Source organism: Acomys russatus, chromosome 19 (genome assembly GCF_903995435.1).
Source record: "Acomys russatus chromosome 19, mAcoRus1.1, whole genome shotgun sequence".
Classification (NCBI taxonomy): domain Eukaryota; kingdom Metazoa; phylum Chordata; class Mammalia; order Rodentia; family Muridae; genus Acomys; species Acomys russatus.
Window position 1 is genome coordinate 47,894,981 of NC_067155.1, and position 20,681 is coordinate 47,915,661.

The 20,681-nt window shown below is 48.2% G+C and overlaps 1 protein-coding gene across 3 annotated transcripts in view; it reads left to right on the forward strand.

Annotated features, from left to right (window-relative positions):
* The window catches only part of Rimbp2 (RIMS binding protein 2), a 61,444-nt gene that overhangs the window by 24,410 nt on the left and 16,353 nt on the right, over nucleotides 1-20,681 (forward strand). For 2 of the 3 annotated variants that reach the window (XM_051161415.1, XM_051161416.1), the window contains exons 8-13: nucleotides 6,404-6,555; nucleotides 7,048-7,503; nucleotides 9,465-9,611; nucleotides 11,347-11,505; nucleotides 13,700-14,410; nucleotides 15,784-15,901. In XM_051161415.1, coding sequence (XP_051017372.1) covers nucleotides 6,404-6,555; nucleotides 7,048-7,503; nucleotides 9,465-9,611; nucleotides 11,347-11,505; nucleotides 13,700-14,410; nucleotides 15,784-15,901 — 1,743 coding nt within the window. The remainder of the gene's footprint in view (nucleotides 1-6,403; nucleotides 6,556-7,047; nucleotides 7,504-9,464; nucleotides 9,612-11,346; nucleotides 11,506-13,699; nucleotides 14,411-15,783; nucleotides 15,902-20,681) is intronic. The other variant, XM_051161417.1, reaches the window with a different exon arrangement.

Genomic DNA, 20,681 nt, shown 5'->3' on the forward strand with positions numbered 1-20,681 from the left:
GCCACAGGGCAAAGTTCTCTCTCTTCTGCCTCTTGCCTATAGCTGGGAGAGAGTGTGCTCCCCTTCACCCTGTCCAGTACCCTTGGGGACAGGACACATCAGGCTCCTGGAGGTCCCCTGGATAGACAGGACCCAGCACTCTTAAATCAGTGAGCTGCTGCTTTAGTCTCCTGGAGCGTTTGTGATGCTGGTGGCTGCTGTGTGCACCCTAGTAGGCCTCTGAAACAGAGGCAGGACACACACGCGTGTTATAAATATGCACACTTGAGGGTGTTTGTATGTCAAAAAGAAGAGAATAAAAGAAAAATGGTGTCCTGTCAACTCAGTGTGACTGTCCTCAGGGAGAAGTTGAGAAAGAAATCCAAGTGTGTCATGAAAACTTGATCACATCCGTGTACAAGTCCCTGCCTAAAGGAACGTGTGAAGAAGTGCCCATTGGTCCTGTCACCATGGGACTGTTTTTGCAGCCTGCCTAGGAGGGATGTTTTGGAAGCGAGGGTGACGTCAGTCCCAGAGAAAGGGGGTGTTTGATGAGAGAGGAGGGGGAGAGTTCCTGTCAGTGTCTCCCACAGTAACCATAATGAGTCCTTTACTTGCAGTAGGGTTCTGATGTAAGAAAGCATTGTCAATAGCTCATGAGTTCTGCTGACCACCTCGTTGCTGGCTTCTTGCTGTGCTGAATGAAAACCGTGGAATTGTTTATTGTTGACCGTTGGTCACAGGCACTGTGGAACTATACATTCTAGTTAGCTTTAACTGTCAACTTGACACAGCCATAGTTATGTTGGAGGAGAGCCTTGAGGAATTGATTAGACCAGATTGGCTGATGGGCATGTCTGTGGGAGACTGCCTTGGTTGTTAGTTGGTGTGAGAGGGTTCAGCCCACTGTGGGTGGCCCCATTCCCTAGGCATATAGTCCTAGGCTGTATATATAAGAAGGCTAGCTAAGTATGAGACAAACAGCAAGCTAGTAATCAGTTGTCTGCCATGGCTTCTGCATCAAGTTCCTGCCATGAATTCCCTCAGTGATGAGATGTGACCTAGAAGTATAAATCAAATAAACCCATTCCTCACCCAAATTGTTTTTGTTAGTAACCACAGAAAGGAAAATAGAACATTGCTCTTCATCAGGATTTGACACTTTCTTTCTATCCCCAGTGTGCCCAGAGTTTTTATCAAGATTGAATTAACTTTTCATTAAGTGTCATCTCTCCATCTATCAAGTCATGATTATTCTTTATTCAGTTAATGTGATTATCTACTTTTGAATATTAAATAACATCATGCTTCTAGGGTTGAACTTAGCATTTATGGCTAAATGAGACTTGTTTTAAATGATTTATTTTCAATTGTGAGTACATGTGTGTCTGTGTGTGTGTGTGTGTGTGTGTGTGTGTGTGTGTGTGTGTGTACGCACGCGCACGCGCAGTTACCAAGGAATCCAGAAGAGTGCATCAGGTGCCCAGAAGCCAGTGTTACAGGTGATTGAGAGCCACCTGATGTGGGTGCTGGATACTGGACTCAGGTCCTCTGGAAGGACAGCAGGTGCACCTAACCTCTGAGCCATCCCTCCAACCTCACTGGGGATTTTTGCATCCATGTTCATGAAGAATATTCACGTAAAAAATATTTTTGTAATGTCCTTTGGTTTGGCTACCAGGCCTCTGCTGGCCTTATGCAGTAACTGGGAGTTCCTGTCATCTGCAATTACCTGTGTAGTTTTTAGTTCATCACAATCATCTCTCTTTAACACTTGGATGTAGTGGTGAGCAGGCAGACCAATTGTTTTCTTTGAAGAGATGTTGAAAGTTTCAGGTTTATGGTAGTTAATAGACACAGGGATGTTTAGCTTTTTGTATCTTCTCATTTGTCAGTTTGGGTTAAGAGCATTTTTTTTCCTTTAAAGTCTATAATATTACATCACCTGTCCATTTTCTACCCTCCCTCCAAACTGGCCCATATACTTCTCCCTGCTCTTTTTCAATTTCATGGCCTCTATTTTTCCATTAATTACCATTACACGTTACATGTTTTACATACACACAGAGACATAGATATGTGCATAATACATACACATATATACATATATGTATGCATTCTCTCTCTCTTGTCCCCCCCCACACACACTACAGCATGCTCAGTCTGTATAATGTTTCTTGTTTGTGTGTGTTTTCAGGCTGACGATTCGGTATTGCGTAGCCATTTGGTGTGCTCTTGCTTGGGGAAGACCATTTCTGCTCCTGTTAGCGTTCCTTGGTTGCCTGGAGTTCTTTGTGTAAAACTGAGGCTTCATGGGCCAGCTGTGGTATTTTATGGAATTTCCCCCACAGGGTCTCACTAAATAGCCCTAGCTGGTCTGGAACTCACAGGAATCCTCCCGCCTCTGCTTCCCTAGTGCTGGGGTTAAAGGTGTGCATCACCATGGCCGGCTATGTTATCCCTTAAGTGTCTTTACATCCATAGTCATGTCTCCTCTTGAATTCCTGTTGGAAATTGATGTTTGTGTGTCTTTTATAAGGAGAGCTATGATGCATTCGTTGTTTTGTTGACGGGTTCAATGCTAAGGTATTTGGCTTGGCTGCGTTTTGCATCTTGTGGCTTTACACCACATTGTCCTCCTTTTTCTATTCATCCCGTGTTTCACCTTGCTTTTCTGTCCTGGCCTATGTTTTCTAGGTAAAATTGGGATAACTAAATGAAAACTGTTGTTTTTTAGACACACAAGCTTATTTATTATTCATCCACGTTCTTTTCTCGTTGTTGTTAAGTATATTCTGAATATCCAGGCAGACTCTTCATAGCTCTTCATAACAAGCAGACTGGCTAGTTTCCAAATATCTGGTAGTCATAAAAGAAAACACACCACTGTTATTGGTTTCCAATTTCACTGTTTCAGGGTTGGGCATATTTTTCTTGTGTGAGTCCAGAGATACTGAAATGTGCTGAATGGATATTTTCTGCCCTGGTGAATATTCACAGTGTATTTTAAAGCAATGAGTGCCTGTGGCTCTGGGGAATACCAGTAACGCAGTCAGATTACTTAAAAGAGCTTTTCCAGGAGTTTTGTTTGACCCATCAGTTACAGGCAATGTTTTTCACTTTGGTTTTTGCTTTACATATTTTGGGGTTCATTTATTAGTCGCATATGTATTTGAAAGCGTGAGCTCTCCCTGATGGCCTTCTCTCATAACCAACAACCCACTCTGTCTCCGACTTTGTCTCATGTTCATGTGTTTGTAGCTTTCTTAAGCTAGAACTTACATGCATTTATTTTTCCAACATTTACTTTCAAATTCTCTGAGTCCGTATACTTTGAGCCTCTGATAAGTAGCATGCAGCAAGACCTTTGAGTTGCCATAGCCTGATAACCTCTGTTTTTTAACTGGAATGTCTGTCTCTTTTACCTCTCATCATTAATAAGAGTTGATTTAAATCTATATTTCACCTCTTCTGCACCTGCCCGGTCTGTTCTTTACACTGTTGTTAACCTCTTCCTGCCTTCTCTCGGGCCAACTATTTTTTAAAATCATATTTTGTATTTATTCCTTCATATATATTTACAATGTGTTCTGACCAAATCCATCCCCAGCCCCAACCTGCCACCACCACAGAGTTTTCCAGACACAGGTTGACTTTTTTTTTCTTCTTTATTCTCTGTCTTCAATTGACTTGGGGTGTGGATGGGAAATAACACACTGTATTACTCTTCAGAGATTAATTTTTATACACACATACATAGCATATTATAAACTGCTTTAAATTACAACACAATCCCTTTTAATTTAGCTTTCCTATAGTCTGCTTTCACAATACTGTAAGCGCCTGTTCTACACATAGTCTGTAGAATAATTACCATAGATGCGCTTTCAATTTTCAGTGAGTTCGTTAACTGTATAGCCAGGTGATAGAGAGAAGCACAGACAGGTAGAAACACATCATCCAATCCAGCCACGGTGACTGGGAGAGCCAGACTAAAGAAAGGACAAAGGTAAGTAAGTTCATCAAAAAGGGACTTGCAAACATCCAGTAGAAGTCGACTGGGGAAACTGGGGCAGCTTGGCTGGAGTTCCAGGTTGAATTTTCTCTGTGTGAGCCCCTGGTTCTCTCTCACTTCTCAGACATTTTTTTTTAAGAAAAATATTTTTTAAAATTATTTTCTTTTTTTAATATTTATTTACTTATTATTATGTATACAGTGCCCTGCTTACATATACACCCACAGGCCAGAAGAGAGCACCAGATCTCATTATAGATGGCTGTGAGCCCCCATGTTGTTGCTGGGAATTGAACTCAGGACCTCTGGAAGAGCAGTCAGTGTTCTTAACCGCTGAGCCATCTCTCCAGCCCCTTCAGACATTTTTTTATACTGTGAGATATACAGTAAACGTTGCTGGAAATGGTTTATCTTCTGCCTGTTCACAGGGCACAGTACCTTTAATCCCTTTAGCTATTTGCAGTTTTTCTTTCTCCCTGTCACAGAGGCAGGCGAGTTGAGCCAAACACACTCAGGCCTGAGACAGTAGCAGGTCAACCTCACTTCCAAAGCCAGTTTCTTAGCTCAAACAGCTCATGACCCCTAATACGCTGCTTTTCTCTTTATTCACATAATGATTTCTTTGAAGAATTTGAGAAAATGGCCTTTTATATTTCTTAACACATGTGCCATTTACACTATGTTCTGTCTTCTTTTCTGCAGCCCATGTTCCCACCTATTGCTATCTCCTTTTAACCCAGATGAGTTTCCTTTTTTATATTATTATTATTATTATTATTATTATTATTATTATTATTATTATTATGCTTTTTCAAGACACATTTTTCTCTGTGTAGCCTTGGCTGTCCCAGACTTGCTCTGTAGACCGGGCTGGCCTAGAACTCACAGAGATCCGCCTACCTCTACCTCCCGAGTGCTGGGATTACCAGCGTGCACCACTGCGCCCGGCCAAATAACTCACTATTTAACTTCCTTTTTTCAAAATATATTTTCTTATGGAATTGGGTCCGGGATGATTTGTTTTTTTGAGAATGCCATTCTGACTTCAGTTGACCTGTCATTGTCCCTGTGATGAGTCACATTCCTACTGTCACCTTTGGAATACTTCTCATGGAAGGGCTTTGGCTTTTGACGCTCATTCTGAACACATCTTCCTTAGACAAAGGTCACACATGAGCCACCAGGAAAAAACAGACTCTGTGATCCAGGCTGAGTTGCTAAGACCTTGGTCATTGCAATCATGTGCATCTGTGCCAGCGGGCCCCAGGTACTCTTCGGAGAGAAGGATCCAGCTTCTAACACTGGGCAGCGGAGTGGCTTTTCTGAGCCTGTTTCCTCACTTACAAAATGATGTGTGGAGAATTCCTAATGTTCTGGTGAGGACCAAGTAACAAAGCATGCGTGCAAAGTGCATAGCATGGCTGGCCCGTAGACATCCCCCAATGAGTGGCATTCTCCTCTGGGATGCCTTGGCCAGGTCTGTGACGTGTATGGACTTCCTCTTGAGGTCGTGCGCACGTTCCTTCCAAAACAAAGCTACCTGGACTCTTAGTTAAGAAGACGTGGGGAATTCCACCACAGCCCTGGAGTGAAAAAACAAAACAAAACAAAAAACAAACAAACAAACAAACAAACAAAAAAAACCCAACTCTGTCTCTGGTATGTGAGGGCAGATCGGTTCCCCCACATCCACGGGAATGGCTTGGAGACCTGGCCAGTACTTACTTATTCTCTGAATTGATGGCTCAGGACACCATTTTTCTTTTCTTTTTCTTTTTTTCTTTCCCATGGTTTACGTGGTGTCAGCCTGCAAGGAAGCCACCAGTCTGGACCCTTGCAATATGTGGGTCGGGCTGGGCTCTTTTGATTTGACTTTTCCCAGTTCCACAGAATGGTTTGATAAGTGAGGTCAAAGGTTAACTGTCTCTAGAGTCTGATGATGAACATGAAGAGAGATTGGGGTTGGGGTGTGGGCAACAGCCAGGAGGAGAAGGATTAGGAGAGATGGGAAAGAAAGGTGTGCCAGGGGTATCTTTCCTCTGGAACCATCCAAGGCTGCCTGGCTCCCAAGTCCCCTTGGCAGAGGAAGCCCCATTCAGTTGGAGCATAAGAACAGGCAAAGTGAGGTCCTTTCCTGGATGTAGGTGAATAAGCGCCAGGCCTTGGGAAGTACCAGGAAGAAAGTACCAGGAAGTACCAGGAAGTAAGTACCAGGAAGTACCAGGAAATACCAGCATCCATCTGAATACTTGTCTTCCCTATCTATAGTTTCCCATTAGCACTCACGCTTCTACTTTCCTCTCTTCCACGACAATCGTAGGGGTGGCTTCATTTCCAGGTGGGACAGACCAAGTGAAGAAAAGCCCAAGGACCATGCTTTGACAACATCTGTCCCTTCTCTCCTTCCAGGGCCCCCGGCCCCACCACAAGATGTCACCGTCCAAGCCGGGGCCACCGCCACCTCTGTTCAGGTCTCCTGGAGGCCCCCTGCGCTGACTCCCACTGGGCTGTCCAATGGAGCAAATGTCACAGGATATGGCGTATATGCCAAAGGGCAGAGGGTGAGCATGGGGTGTGAAGCCCTACTGTGCGGGGCAGGCTTGGGGTGGGGGTGGGGTAAATTCTCAGGGGCAGAAACCGAGGATCTCCCAGCTCAAGTCTCCACCAGCCTACATGAGATCCCACCTCGGCCTTCCTTCACTCCGGGGGGACTGTGTGTCACAAGTCTGAGAGTGAGGAAGTCCCATCCTGTTTTGGCTCCCACCTGGGTCCTGCATCCTCCTTGCCTCCCTCGGCAATGCCCTGCTCTACCCAACACTGACATTCAACTCTGAATTCCCCGGCATCAGGCTCCTACACAGTGATTGACTTGCTAGTTTTAGCAGACTTCTTGGCAAGTGAAGAGCCACCTAGGCAGTTTTCTATTTGCAGGTGACCAGACCTGGGCTCTGAGAAACCGCCTGGCTTCTTCTGCCAGACATGTAGCTTTAGGAGAAGCCACTCCTGGGTCAGAAATATGCTAGCAGTCATGACATGGCTTTCTTTGTATGCAGGTGGCTGAGGTCATAGCCCCCACAGCAGATGGCACAGCAGTGGAGCTGGTCCGGCTGCGGAGCCTGGAGGCTAAGGCTGTGAGTGTGCGCACCCTGTCCGCACAGGGAGAGTCCATGGATTCTGCCCTCGCTGCCATCCCCCCTGACCTCCTGGTGCCTCCAGCCCCCCACCCGAGGACTGCTCCCCCACCAAAGCCATTAGCAAGTGACATGGATACCAAAGACCAACACCTGGGTCCCCACGTCAAAGTGGATGAGTCCTGGGAGCAGAGCCGGCCACCTGGCCCTGCACATGGCCACATGTTGGAACCACCTGACATGCACAGTGCTGGCCCAGGCAGAAGGTCACCCTCACCTAGCCGGATCCTCCCTCAGCCACAAGGAGCCCCTGTGTCGACCACCGTCGCCAAGGCCATGGCCCGTGAAGCTGCACAGAGGATGGCTGAGAGCAACAGGGTAAGTTGTGTCTTCCTAGCAGGCTGGTGGTCCCTGTACTCTTGGGGTGGGATGGGACCTGTCCCTGGACCTGGCAGGTAGAGACAGATCTACTAGAGAATATTCTAGACCTCAGTCTAGGACACTTGTCCTGAACTGGGCAAAGGCTGGTTTTTGTTGTGGTGGTGGTTGTTTTCACTGCAACATTCCAGCCCGAGTATGTGTGTGTATGCTTCAGGGGAGGGGAGGGAGGTATTGTAATTGAGGACACCGAGTGAGGTTAGGGCATGCTCCCAACATGAGCAATGAGATATGCACTATTAAGCCATCTATAAGGGGCTCCTCTTGAAGTAGGACCCAGGACTGAACTGGCCCAGGACCCTCCCATCTCTCCCAAGTATCCACCTGCCAAGATGCCCAGATGTTTGTGGCACCGAGGAGGCAGTGGGACCTACTGGCAGGACCCTCTTGGTGTCAGGTTGTCCTGTGGGTCTCACCAGGATGGGGATCCCTTGGACTGTCTGCCAAGGCTGAGGCACTCTCTCCCATTAGGTTGCCTCTGGCCAGGGCCCAGGTCAGGAGAGTGAGGACCCATAGCCAGCGATGAGCATTGGAGTTGCAGGTGCCTGGCAGGATGTTTTCTAACATGTGCTCAGCCCTGTGTATCTGCATGAGGGCCTAGAACTACCCTGACCCCAGGGTCCTATCATATCAGACTGTCTGTGAGACCTGATTTGCTCAGCAATGGCTACCGACACAACATGCACATGAACTTGGGGCCTCTGCATGAAGGGTATAGCTGGTCTTTGCTACTTCGTGGGTTCTTCTTTTTCTCATCCTTTATCCCTCTGCACCCTGGTTTTACTCCCTATCACCTATCACTAGATAGGAGAGACAGAAGGAGAAAGGAGGGATAGCAGAGAGAGAAAGAGAGAGAGAGAGAGAGAGAGAGAGAGAGAGAGAGAGAGAGAGAATCCTTGAATCTAAATTTCTTTCTTCTTCTTTTGTGCTTGTAACTGGTCTTTGCTACTTCATGGATTCTTCTTTTTCCCACCCTTTATGCCCCATTTCACCCCTACCACTAGGTAGGAGAAAAAAAGGAGAGGAGAGAGAGGAGAGAAAGGGAGAGACAACCTTGAATCCAATTTCTTCTTTGTTTCTTCTTTAAGCATGACTACTAACAAACTGCAGCCCACCCTCCCCCGACCCCCACACGAATGACCAACCACCAACCCTGCACCCTGCCTCTCAGGGACCTTAGCATTTCTATACCCTCTGAAAAGTTCCCAGAATTCCAAGCATCACTCAATCACAGAAACTGCAGCTGGCAAAACCACGCCTCTGCAATTGCACAAGGAAAATCATAGTCAGCTGCTGCGGACAGTCTGAAGCAGCCCCACATCCCCACATCTGGGATTAAAACGAACACATATTCTTATAATACTTCTGTGCTTTTCAAAGAAGCCAACCTTTCAGAATTCTCACTACAAAGGGTGCTCTGTGGCTCATGAGGCTGGAACAAGGCCTACACTGGGGATCTCTTGGTGGTGCTTGTGGCTGAGGCGCAGAGGATCCCAGTGCAGCCTCAGAGCAGCCAAATTAAAGCCAGGTGAGGTAAGCATTGGAGGACGAAGGTTCCCACCGAGGTCTATGGTCCCCTCTAGGGATGCTCACAGTGATCCAGGCCTCAGGGAGAAGAGAGGTGAGATGAAGTCTGGACCTCATGGGAACCACCTGCCAGCAGCAGCCTAGAGTCACCTGCTTAAGGGGTCACAGCCTGGCATTTTTCATGAATCTGCCCTGCGGGAGGCTGCAAGACTCACTGTGTGTGTGTCAGAGAGAGAGAAAGAAGCTTCTCCAGGGTAGCTCTGGGAATCTCCTTGCCCTCTTCAGCACTTGGGGGCTGAGGATAACAACAGTGCCCCGCCCCCTTCAGCCCCTCCCCATGTGCCCACTCATCTTTGTCCCTTTCTCTTTCCAAGTTAGAGAAAAGGAGTCTCTTTCTGGAGCAAAGCAGTGCTGGGCAGTATGCCAACTCCGACGAGGAGGACGGCTATGCCTCTCCTGAGGTCAAGAGGAGAGGCACGTCTGTGGATGACTTCCTGAAAGGGTCAGAGCTGGGCAAGCAGGTGAGAGCATGTACCCCGCAGCAGTCCTTGGCTGGCTGAGGCTTTAGCAGGATGCCTAGGAGTTTAAAGGCCTGAGGACGTTGCCACAACCTGCCTTGGGAGTGTGCCCGTGTGTTCATATACACATGTGTGTGCCCATGCATGTGTGTGTTTATATGCGCACATGTGTTTGTGTATTCACTTGTGCTTATTTGGTATGTGCATGTGTGTTCAAGTGTATGTGCCCATGTATTAGTGTGTACGGTGTGTATATGTGTTCCTGTTTGTCTATGCATGTACACGTATGTGTGTGGTGCTTGTTGACATGTATGTTCCTGTGTGTGTTCTTATTATGTGTGCCTGTGTACATGAATATGTGAGTGTATGTGTGCTTATGTGTGCACATGAGAAACTCTTCCTGTGTGTCTATATAAGTGCACATGTGTGTTTCTTTTTTTTCTTTCTTTTTTTTGTTTTTTTCTTTTTCTTTTCTTTTTTTTGTTTTTTGTTTGTTTTTCGAGACAGGGTCTCTCTGTGTTAGCTTTGGCTATCCTGGACTCACTTTGTAGACCAGGCTGGCCTCGAACTCACAGAGATCCAGCTGCCTTTGCCCCTCGAGTGCTGGGATTAAAGGCATGCACCACCATGCCCGGCCTACATGTGTGTTTCTATGTAACTCTGTGTATGTTTGTGTGTGTGTGTGTGTGTGTGTGTGTGTGTGTGTGTGTGTGTGTGTATGCATATGCATGTCTACTTGTCTGTTTGGTATGTATGTACATGAGTGTGTTTATTCATGTGCTCACATATTGTGTATGTACAAATGTGCTCACTATGTGAGTATATGTGATTGAATTCCTGTGTATCATTGTACATGTGTGTATATGTGCCTGTGTATGGAGCTGTGTATGCACGTGTGTGTGGACATATATGTTAGCATATGTATTTCTGTAAGAGTGTCTACATGTGTGTTATGACAAGTATGCATGTCAGCATGTTCCTATGTGTATTCGTGTGTGTGGACATATATATGCAGATGAGTCTGTGTGTCTGTGCATCCCTGTGTATATTTGTTTGCTTTACAATGGTTCTTTTAAAACCCTCAGTGTCACCCAGTGTGGCCTCTTGCCCTGTCCTACCCCGTTGTGTGACACTGTGCGCATGGGTGCCCTGGCCTTCAGCCATCTAGATTGGCCATGTTGGATTTGAGCCTCTGTTCAGCTGGAGAAGTGACAGATCAGAAGTTGAGCATCATATGATGTGACTTACCAGTGTGGCATGCTCTGTCTCTGTCAGAGTCCGGGATCTTTACGCCTGTCAGGGTGGGGTGACCTGTGCTGTCCTCTCTCTGCAGCTCAGACAATGTTGTTGTGTCAGGTTTCATTTTCTTCACCAAGGCAAGCTGTGTATATACTGTGCCCCACATGCCTTGTTACATGGGCTCTACAAATTGGCAACTATGGGTCCAGGACTCAGGGAGGATAGCCTGGGAGCTTGTGGCAGGTACAAGATATCCCATCAGAGGCTGGAAAGATAGCTTGGTAATTAAGGATAGCGCTTTTGGGTCACCAGCTTGGATTCCCAGCACCTACATAGCTCACAACTGTCTATAACTCCAGTTCCAGGGGAGCCAACACCCTCTTCTGGGCTTCCTAGGCACCAGGCACACATGTAGTGTGCATATATGCAGGCAAAACACCCATACACATAAAAATAGAAAGAAAGAAAAGAGTCCCATCTGTGTTCCTTTTGACCCTAGCCCCACTGTTGCCATGGAGATGAGTACCATACAGAGAGCAGCCGGGGGTCAGACCTTTCGGACATCATGGAGGAGGATGAGGAAGAGCTATACTCAGAGATGCAGCTGGAGGATGGGGGCCGACGTCGGCCCAGTGGTACCTCTCACAACGCCCTCAAGGTGAGCACTGGGCTCATGACAGGGTGCCCCAAATCTGGGAGATGTCCCATTCTGCCTTTTTTGCTGAGATGATTCTATGGTTGCATTCATGGCCGCCCCTGTCTGCTTTGCCAAGAGGAGTTTGGGGGATCCATTTGGAACCCCCGGATGCAGCCAGCACTGTAGTGAGAATAGAATTATAAGCAGCAAAACTTGCCCCAAGCCTGACATGCTCAGACAGCAGGGGCAGCTTCCCGGCTAGCACTGAACTGACAGTGCGGGGCTGAGCCCCGCAGAATTGTGTGAGAAGAGAGACCCTGTGGGCTACAGCCAGATAGCTGGGTCCAGAGGAGGACAGCACACTCCTAGGTCCATCCCAGGAGCCCCATCCCAGGAGATGGTCCCTGAGGAAGAAGGGTAGCTACTTCATAAAGATGGCTGGGTAGGTGGGACAAGAAGCCTGCGGGTTGTATTTCTGCTGCTGTGTATCATCCTGCACTGTTGGTGGGCAGAAGGCAGCATGCATTATTGCTGTCCACTTGGGGCCTTGATGGAGACCGTATGGACATTTCCCCCACAAAGGTCCCTGGAGGGGCTTTGGGGACCTCTATGTGGCCCTGCATGGTGATGGCTCACATTGTTCCCCGTGCCTCTTCCCCAGTGGGTTCCACACAGCCCTCTCCTGAATCTGAGATACTTACCTGCCCCTAGGCTGTGCTCCAGAGCAATAGCCACCCAGAAGTGCTCGTGGGTGAGGTGGGTTAGGCATACACCTGTGTTTCCCACCTTCCAGACACTCCTTTTAGAAGTTGCCTCCCAAGAGCTGCTTAACAAACTAAGGGCATTGTGAAGCAGTGTTCTAGGGAGCAGTGTGGGGGTCAGGGGAGCCACAGGTGTGTGCCATTTCACCCACAGGGCTTCTTATGGGCATGGGTTTCAAGACTCTCCCAATCAGCTGCCAAGGGGAGTTGGGAGCTGTGGACCCACAGTCACACATGGCAATGACTGGCTAAGTGCCAGGTTTCCTGAGGGGACCAGAGCACGGAACCCTTCTTCCCCGACTGGCCTGGCTCACCCGCCTACCCTGTGTTACCCTCTTTTTCAGCTGTCATTCTTCACCCTCATAGTGCTCAACACACCCAAACCCCAAATCCTTGATGGTGGCACTATAAGTTAACAGATCCTGGGCCCACGCACTCATGGGTAGTGGCAGAAGAAGACAGTATACTATACTAGGTGTCCACAGACCAGTGGGGGTGGGGGAGGCAGCTGGCAAGGCCCTCAAGGTCACCCATCATAAGAAGCACCCCCCCAGATCTCAGCAGGGGATATGAAGAGCTTTCCTAGGGTCAGCCACATCTCCCTGAAAGGAGAGCATAGAGCAGTGGTTAGCATCACAATATGCTTTTTGGATGGAGACAAAGGCGGAAGGCAGGATCTGGCAGGAGATGGTGCATGTGGAGATGCAAGCCAAAGCCGGAATGCAGGAATGTTTATGTAGTGACCTCAAGAGTGGCCAGCTCTGTGCTAGGTGCTGAGACCCCCGTGGACCAGATGTGGTAAATCTCAGGTGTGAAGGCAGAGGACCTTGGCCCTCTATAGGCACCAAGTAGGCACTTGAAGTTTGGCAACCTTCACTAGCTTACAAGTGTGTCCTAAAGGGCCAAGCTTCTCCTAGGGCTATTGCTTTAGCTGAGGGAATGGGAAAATGGTCAGCTAAGAGCTGGGAAGGAAACTGTCCAGAAGACTAGACAGGGACAATGTGAGGCCACTTCCCCCTATACTTGGCAGTCAAAGGTGGTTATCCATGGGCTACAGGGAATCAGCCATGGTGGCAGACAAATTCCTGCCACCACTCTGGTTATCTGTTCAGCACAGGACCAGGCTTGAGCCTGGGAGCATTGTTTCCTCCTGTCTAGGCCACCCTTTATCCCTGTGGCTCACCCGCATGGCGTCTGCTCCTGACGTCCGTCCGTCCGTCCTGCTGGCTCGTCTGTGTGCTGTCCCCCACTTTCTGCTCTGCACCCACAACGTGACCCATTTGCTCCATCCCAAGAGCCCCAGCAGGCATGCCGCCTGTCCCCATGAGCAGAGGCTGTCTCATGCTGCCCCCACCGCCTCGCTGCCAAGACTAATTCTGTGTGTGTTTTCTCTCCTTCCTCCACCGCCTCATGTCTGGCCATACAACCGCTCTCTCACACATGCTGTCCCCAAGGAATGCCATAAGGCTAGGAGCTTGGAAGGCGCTTTCCTGGAGCAGCCCGAGTTCCCCCAACAGCCCCATCGCAGTAAGAGACTGTTCAGTATCCCCGAGGTAGCTGAGGAGGACACGGAGCATGGCGAGCCGCTGCTCAGGCAGGGCATGGGGTCCTCCAGAGCCAGGGCCTTGTTGGCCATGGAGCGTGGGCCAGTGCGGTCCTGTTGGGGACATCCAGTCCTACAAGGATCCTGGTTCCCTGCAGAGCACAGGGGCCCAGGCATCCATATGGAGGATCTCTTTCTGGAAGACAGAGGCTGTCGGTTCAGCCGCTCGGCCACCAGGAGCCCGGACAGTGGTTTGGACTGTGGCAGTGAGGAGGAGGAGTCTCGATTTAGTTTCAGGAGCACCTCGGCCAAGTGCAGTCCAGGCCCTGGTCACTGTCCCTGTAGGAGAAGCCCAAGGCCCCTGCTGGCCCGGAGGCGGACGCTGACCCGACAGAGCAGCATCGAAGAGGACTTTGGGGAGCAGGTGGACCTCAGTGACGTGATCAGGAGCGATGACACCCAGCCCAGCCCGGAGAGGCCCATGCCCAGGAGGGATGGCTGGGACGAGGCCAGCGACCACGACGATTTTCGGGGTGTCTGGAGGAAAAGCTCAGCCATGCCCAACAGTAGGGCAGCTGAGCGCCTCGCACAGTCTCCTCCCCAAGTGGCAGACGGCCCTTTGGTGTGTCAAGTAACCATCCTCCCCGCGCGCTTGCCAAACCAATCCGTGCTCATCCTTTTGTTGGTTTCTGCCTTTGGTTCGGGTTTTGGCGGGCATCCGGGGGACTCTCAATGCCGCTCTCTTTGGTTCTCCCTGCATTTTTTTTTTTTTTAATTCCTTCAGTCCCATCGCTTCCCAATTGCTTCACCATCTGGAAGGTTCCCTTGCTTTGGAATAAACAGTCTCCCCACAGAATCAGCGATGGTTACGGCTGCTTTACTTAAAGGACAACTGAATCTAAGTTTTAATTAAGGGTTAGCTGAACTGAAACACACACTCCCCCATCCCACCCCAAAAAATGATCCTTATGGGCTCACGGAGGACTCCTGATATGATGAAAGGCTTTTTGTCTTTGTTGTTTCGGCTTTTTAAGGGTTTTTTTTTTTTTTTTCCTTCCCCTTTTGGCTTTCATCTGTAAGTGTTTAAAAATATGGAGAATAACTAGGGAAGAAACCCATTTTTGTAATTTGTATCCAGTGTTTTCCTTACCCCAATCTTGCCCCCCACCCCGTGTCTACCACACACCAGGGGTTCATCCAAGGCTTCATTCATCTCTGTAATTGTATCCTTTCTGCAACAACCCCCCTCCCACCCCCTGCTCAACTGTCATTGGTCACACAGGTGGGCCCCAGCATGGCAGCAAGCCTTCTTCTGAGCTATGCATTCTATGATTTGTCCACTCCAGGCGCTGGCTGCACCCCACGTCTCCCAGTCTCACCCATAGCTATAGGCTCATAGACCCCGGCTCCTGAGAGTGGCTTCCCTCAGCCTGCTTTGTAGCGATCTGCTTCTCTGTTAGTCAGTCCTGACCTCCAGTCCAAACGAGAAGTAGATAGCTCTAGACAGGCCCAGGTTAACCACGGAGCACGATGAAGGCTGAAAACACACAGGCACTTCCCTGAGTGTCCAGAACCCTCTCTACCCCTTCTGTCTGTGATGGACTTTGGGAACTATGGCAGTGTGTCTCTGCTAGTGACAATTGGGGGTGGACAACAAAACCAGAAGAAGACTTAACCTGAAATGGAGCCTGAGCTGTAAGCCATAGTCAATTTGGTTCAAAGGATTTGGCTTCATGAGCGTCAACCCAAAGCTTCCTCCTATGACTCGTTATTACTACCAGCCCCACTGTGGTGTGTCCAGAAGGGACCCGGATGTAGAAAGCGGGGTCCTGGGCCCGGCTGCCTTCTCCCCAGGTCACTCAGCTAACCTTTCAGTTAAAAGCTACGTTTAGTTGCCTTTAGCGCTTCTGCTTCCAATCCGGATTGATTTGGCTTGAACTCCTCCATGCCTTCCGAGGCTGACCCTGTCTAACCACAGTGTTCTTCTGGGTCTAGATTTTAGGAAACTCTGCTTTGATGGGACGAGCAGACCGGATGGATCATGTGAGCCGAAGGTATCCACACGGCGGCGGAGGTCCTCAGAGGCACCGGCCGACAATGGCGCCATCCATTGGTCAGTGGCCTGATTGGTATCACTTACTTCCTGTCCACCACCTGTTTAAAAACAGTTCAGGGATCACATCTTAGGACTTCAGGTCCCTGTGACAAATGCCTGAGAAAAGCAACTGAGGAGAAAAAGGACAACATGCCTCATAGTATCAGGGTTCAGTCCACCATGGGTGTGAGGGAAGAGAAAGTGAGGCTCACCTCATGATAGCCATCCATGTGAGGAAGGAGACAGAGAGAGGAGGAGCAGGAGAGAGAGAGAAGAACATTCTGTATCGACTGGCTTTATCCTTTCTCCTCCTCCTCCACCAACCCCAGCCGTTGGGATGGCGCCTCCCACATCCCCATGCGGAGAACGCAGTTCCTTCTGCGAAGTCCTCCCTTTCTACCACCATAGACATGCTCTAGAGTGTGCTCTAGCAATTCCCTGAGGAGAGAGAGTCACTGGGTTGACTGTATACCCAAAGTATCCAGGTGAGCTCCAAGTGTGCAGGGTCCTCTGCGTGTACAGGCCACACTGATGCGGGTCTTGGGAACATCTGGAACCTGGGAGTTTCTCCAGGGCATGTTTCCTATCCACACCACTCCTTCCTCTCCCCGTCCATTCCGATCCCGTTCTCTTCACCTACTTCACGACACCTGGGCCAGGTGTTGATGACACCTGGGTTGTTGTCATCCACTGGTACTAAGGGTGGTCACAGGTCAGGGGGGCTGCCGCAGCCATTGACGTGGAGTCACGGGGACAGTTATTCTAAGAGATGGTGTTCATGAAGTAACAGGGATGGGGAGGAGCCAAATAAACCTTTTGTGAAATACACACACACACACACACACACACACACACACACACACACACACACACACACACAGGGATTACTAGGGACAATACCAAGGTCAACATTTCAGAGCTGAAGGAAACCTGCTCTGGTGACCCCAATTGGAAAGGATTCGGATTACAGCAGGCAGGAGGTTTTGGAATACTGTTCTTCCCCCAAGCCCAAGAGCAATCCAGACAGCAGTAAGAATCCCTTCTAGATGCCTTCCTCCTTCAGTGGGCACCAAAGCATTTTCTTTTGCATCTTCTACAATCTCTACCAAGCATCTGTTCTACCAGTAAAGATGCCATGGAATGTTAGACATACACAGCTGCTTGTGCTACCAGCTGGAGATGAGGTTTAACTGGTGGAGGGTGAGGCCTCGGAATCCATCCCCACACTCACATCGACAAAAGACCCTAAAAGAGATAGCCCACACACACACACCAAAATCCACCCAACAACTACCAACAAAATTTGTTTGTCATGAAACAAAAGATAGCAAGGGTTGTGCGGCCAGATTCAAAAAGTCACAGACCCCAACATGGCAGATCAACACGGGGCTCTGTGCTCTGGTCCTAGTGCCTGGCCAACCAACCCTGACAGAATGAGCAGAAACAGGTTTGGGCTGTCCCATTCAGTAGGTTCTGAGAGCCAGGGCTGGCCCACTGGCGGGCCTCCTCATGCTCTGCTAGCCAAGTTGACTGTCCAGTCTCCACTCCCTCAGCAGAGACACCATAAACAGGAGAGGATGCTACTATGGGCAGTGAGATATATGTCATTAGTGGAGGTAGGGTGGGGCTCCTATTCCAGTCTCTCAACACCAGGAACTTAATGCTACTACCACAGCAAGTCAGAGACTGACCAAGAAGGCAGGGACATTCCATGTCCATAGACACGTCAGGTGTCCTTGTCCCTAAGAGCTGGGCACAGCCTTCACTGTCTTGGCTGGTACCTTTGTCATTGAATCTCATGGGAGTTTTGTCTGGGTTCTTAGGCGAAGAACAAAAGAAGCTTCAGGCATGTGACTGGTCCAAGAGAGAGAGAGAGAGAGAGAGAGAGATGGACGAGGAGAGAGAGAGAGAGAGAGATGAGAGAGAGAGAGAGAGCGAGAGAGAGAGAGAGGAGGGAGAGGAGAGAGAGAGGAGAGAAGAGGAGAGAGAGAGAGAGAGAGAGAGAGAGAGAGAGGAGAGAGAGAGAGAGAGGGAGAGAGATGCTGTGTAACGCAGATCACACCCTTCATACTAACACTTGAAAGAGCAGCAGCGCCCATGCCAGCTCCCTTTACCTCGTCTTAGTTCTTGTAGCACTCCAAGACCTGTGAAAAACCATTAACTTTAACCCAGAACTTGGCGTGGGGTGCCTGTGTGAGGGAAGGACAAACCTCCGTGCCTGAGCACACAGAGGAAAACGTCCCTGTGATAGGTCTGCCACTCCCCAGGAAGAACACCAGGGAGGTGGGCCAAGGAGTCAGGGCAGGGGGCAGGAAGGCATGTTCCTCTGGTCTTTGACTCTCCTTTCATGCTAAGACAGTAGCACGTAGAGTCTGGAGAGAGGCTCACTCAGTGGCTATGAGCAGTTGCTGCTCTTGCAGAAGACCTGGGTTCACTTCCTAGGACCCACCCGGCAGTTCACAGCCACCTGTAACTTCTAGGGGATCTGATGCCCTCTTCTGGTATCCACATATGCACAGTGCACATATATACATATTAAGTGAAAAGCAAAAAAATATTAGCAATTAGTACTTTAAAAACCTGTTATATTCAAAGCATCATTTCTTTCTTTCCTCATGGTAATGGAATCTTCATATCATATTTTCCTGGGCATATTTTTAATAGACAATGGAGCCACAACCAAGTAAAATAATTGTGGCTATTATGTGGTTATTTATGCATCTTTATTAAGTAAGTATTAAGTAGTACTAATACTAAGTAATGCATATTCTGTACAATTTGAAAAGACAGGTTCCTCAGCCCCATGCCTAACGGTGCCAGGTCACTAGTTGGCTTCCTGTTTCCAAAGACATTTAATCATGCTTGATATTTTTTAAAAAAGATTTTTATTTTATGTATATGAGTGTTCTGCCTGCATGTAAACTTGCATGCCAGAAGGGGGCATCAGATCACATTGTAGATGGTTGTGAGCCACCAAGTGCTTGCTGGGAATTGAACTCAGGACCTCTGGAAGAGCAGATGGTGCTCTTAACTGCTGAGCCATCTCTCCAGCCCTGTGCTTGATTTTTGCCTAATGCAAGGTCTCGGGGTGGGGTTTGGGGGGGTGCTTTTCTGAAAAATGAATGGCCACACCCATCTGAGCATAATGGTATTTGTCTTAATAATCAACTTGTACTCTCCTCCATGGTTTCCTGTCCTCCTGGTTTGTGGGGGATATGGGGCATCCTATGTCCACAGGAAATGTTGAAAATTGAAAATTGAAAACTAGGCCGGGCATAGTGGCACATGCCTGTAATCCCAGCACTTGGGAGGCAGAGGCAGGTGGATTGCTGTGGCCAGCCTGGTCTACAAAGTGAGTGTAGGACAGCCATGACTACACAGAGAAACCTGGTCTCAAAAAACCAACAACAGCAACAACAACAAAAAAGAAAATTGAAAACTAGTTGGACAAAGTCTAGCCCTTCAAAAGAGAGAACCCATCTCCTCCAAGAAAAAGTTGCACATTTTGGGTCACATCAGACATTTAGCTGAGACTTGCCACACATCGGGTGCATTAGTTGTTCCTAGGTAAAGGCCTTCCTAGGTACCCCAGGGGACTTAGCATTTTCTAGGGGAGGCTGACCATAGGCCTCCATCCTTAGGCTCACACTCAGCTCCTGACGCCAGAGGCTTGCTGTCCACAGAGGAGCCACATAACGCAACCCCAAAAAGCACAGAGAACTCACCAGACAGCAAATGCTGGTCAAAGCCACATCCAGAAGTTGCCATCCCTGAGCCATGTCTATAGCTGAAACTTATCTAACCAGGGCCTGGGACAGGGGGCTAAGTTCCTCTTGCAAACCCCAGCTATCGCCAAAGTGGGGTCTCACAGCTGCCCTGGGTTCCACACACGCTGTAAGAGTGACTGTGAGAGTTCTTAGGCTGCTGTCTGCCAAAACCACAGTGAAGAAATTAACAGCCTGTCGAGAATCTTTTTCTAAGAATAGGTTAAAGGTCCACGGAAAACAAAACAATGCATCACGAAACAGCACATTGTGATATGTAGTTTCAAAAACATCAATTCCAATGTAAAAAAAAAAAAAAAAAAAACAACCCAAAACCCCAGCCTTTCAGGCCCCTAAAGGGCATTTTCTTTATTATATTTTATTATTATTTTATATTATTTATCAATATTATTTTACATCAATAAAATACAATAAAATTATTTTAATTGCCATTAGTTATTAATTATTACAATGTTTTATTATTTATTATTTATATTTAATATAAATTACATCGTATTAAAATATTTATTATACTTTGTTTTTAAGTTTACTGAATATTATTTAGAGAGACACACATACACGTCATGTTTTTTTAAATTAAGATTTGCCCTTGTGAGTATTATTAGTGTTTGTAGTAAAGGGTTGCAGCACTGAGAAGGTTGAGCGCCACAGCTCTATTGTCTCCCTCTCTATGAAGTGCATGCCCATACACATGCGCATGCGCGCATACATAACTGGCCTCTGTATTTGCAGGTCCCACATTCTCAGGTCGGAGCAGCTATAGATAGAAAGTATCTGAAGAACACTTTCCCCCGTATCAAACACACACAGATTTTTATTTTCAACAACTCCTGGAACGGTAGGACAGTCTAGCGTTGGCACTGTAATGGAGCCAATTAAAGTGTCCTAGATGGGGTGAGGGTAGGGGACAGCTAGAGAGGTGCCTCAGTATTTAAGAACATGGATTGCTGTTCTTCCAGAGGACTCAGAAGAGTTTGATTCTAGAAACCGCATGAGACCCACAGGCACAGACG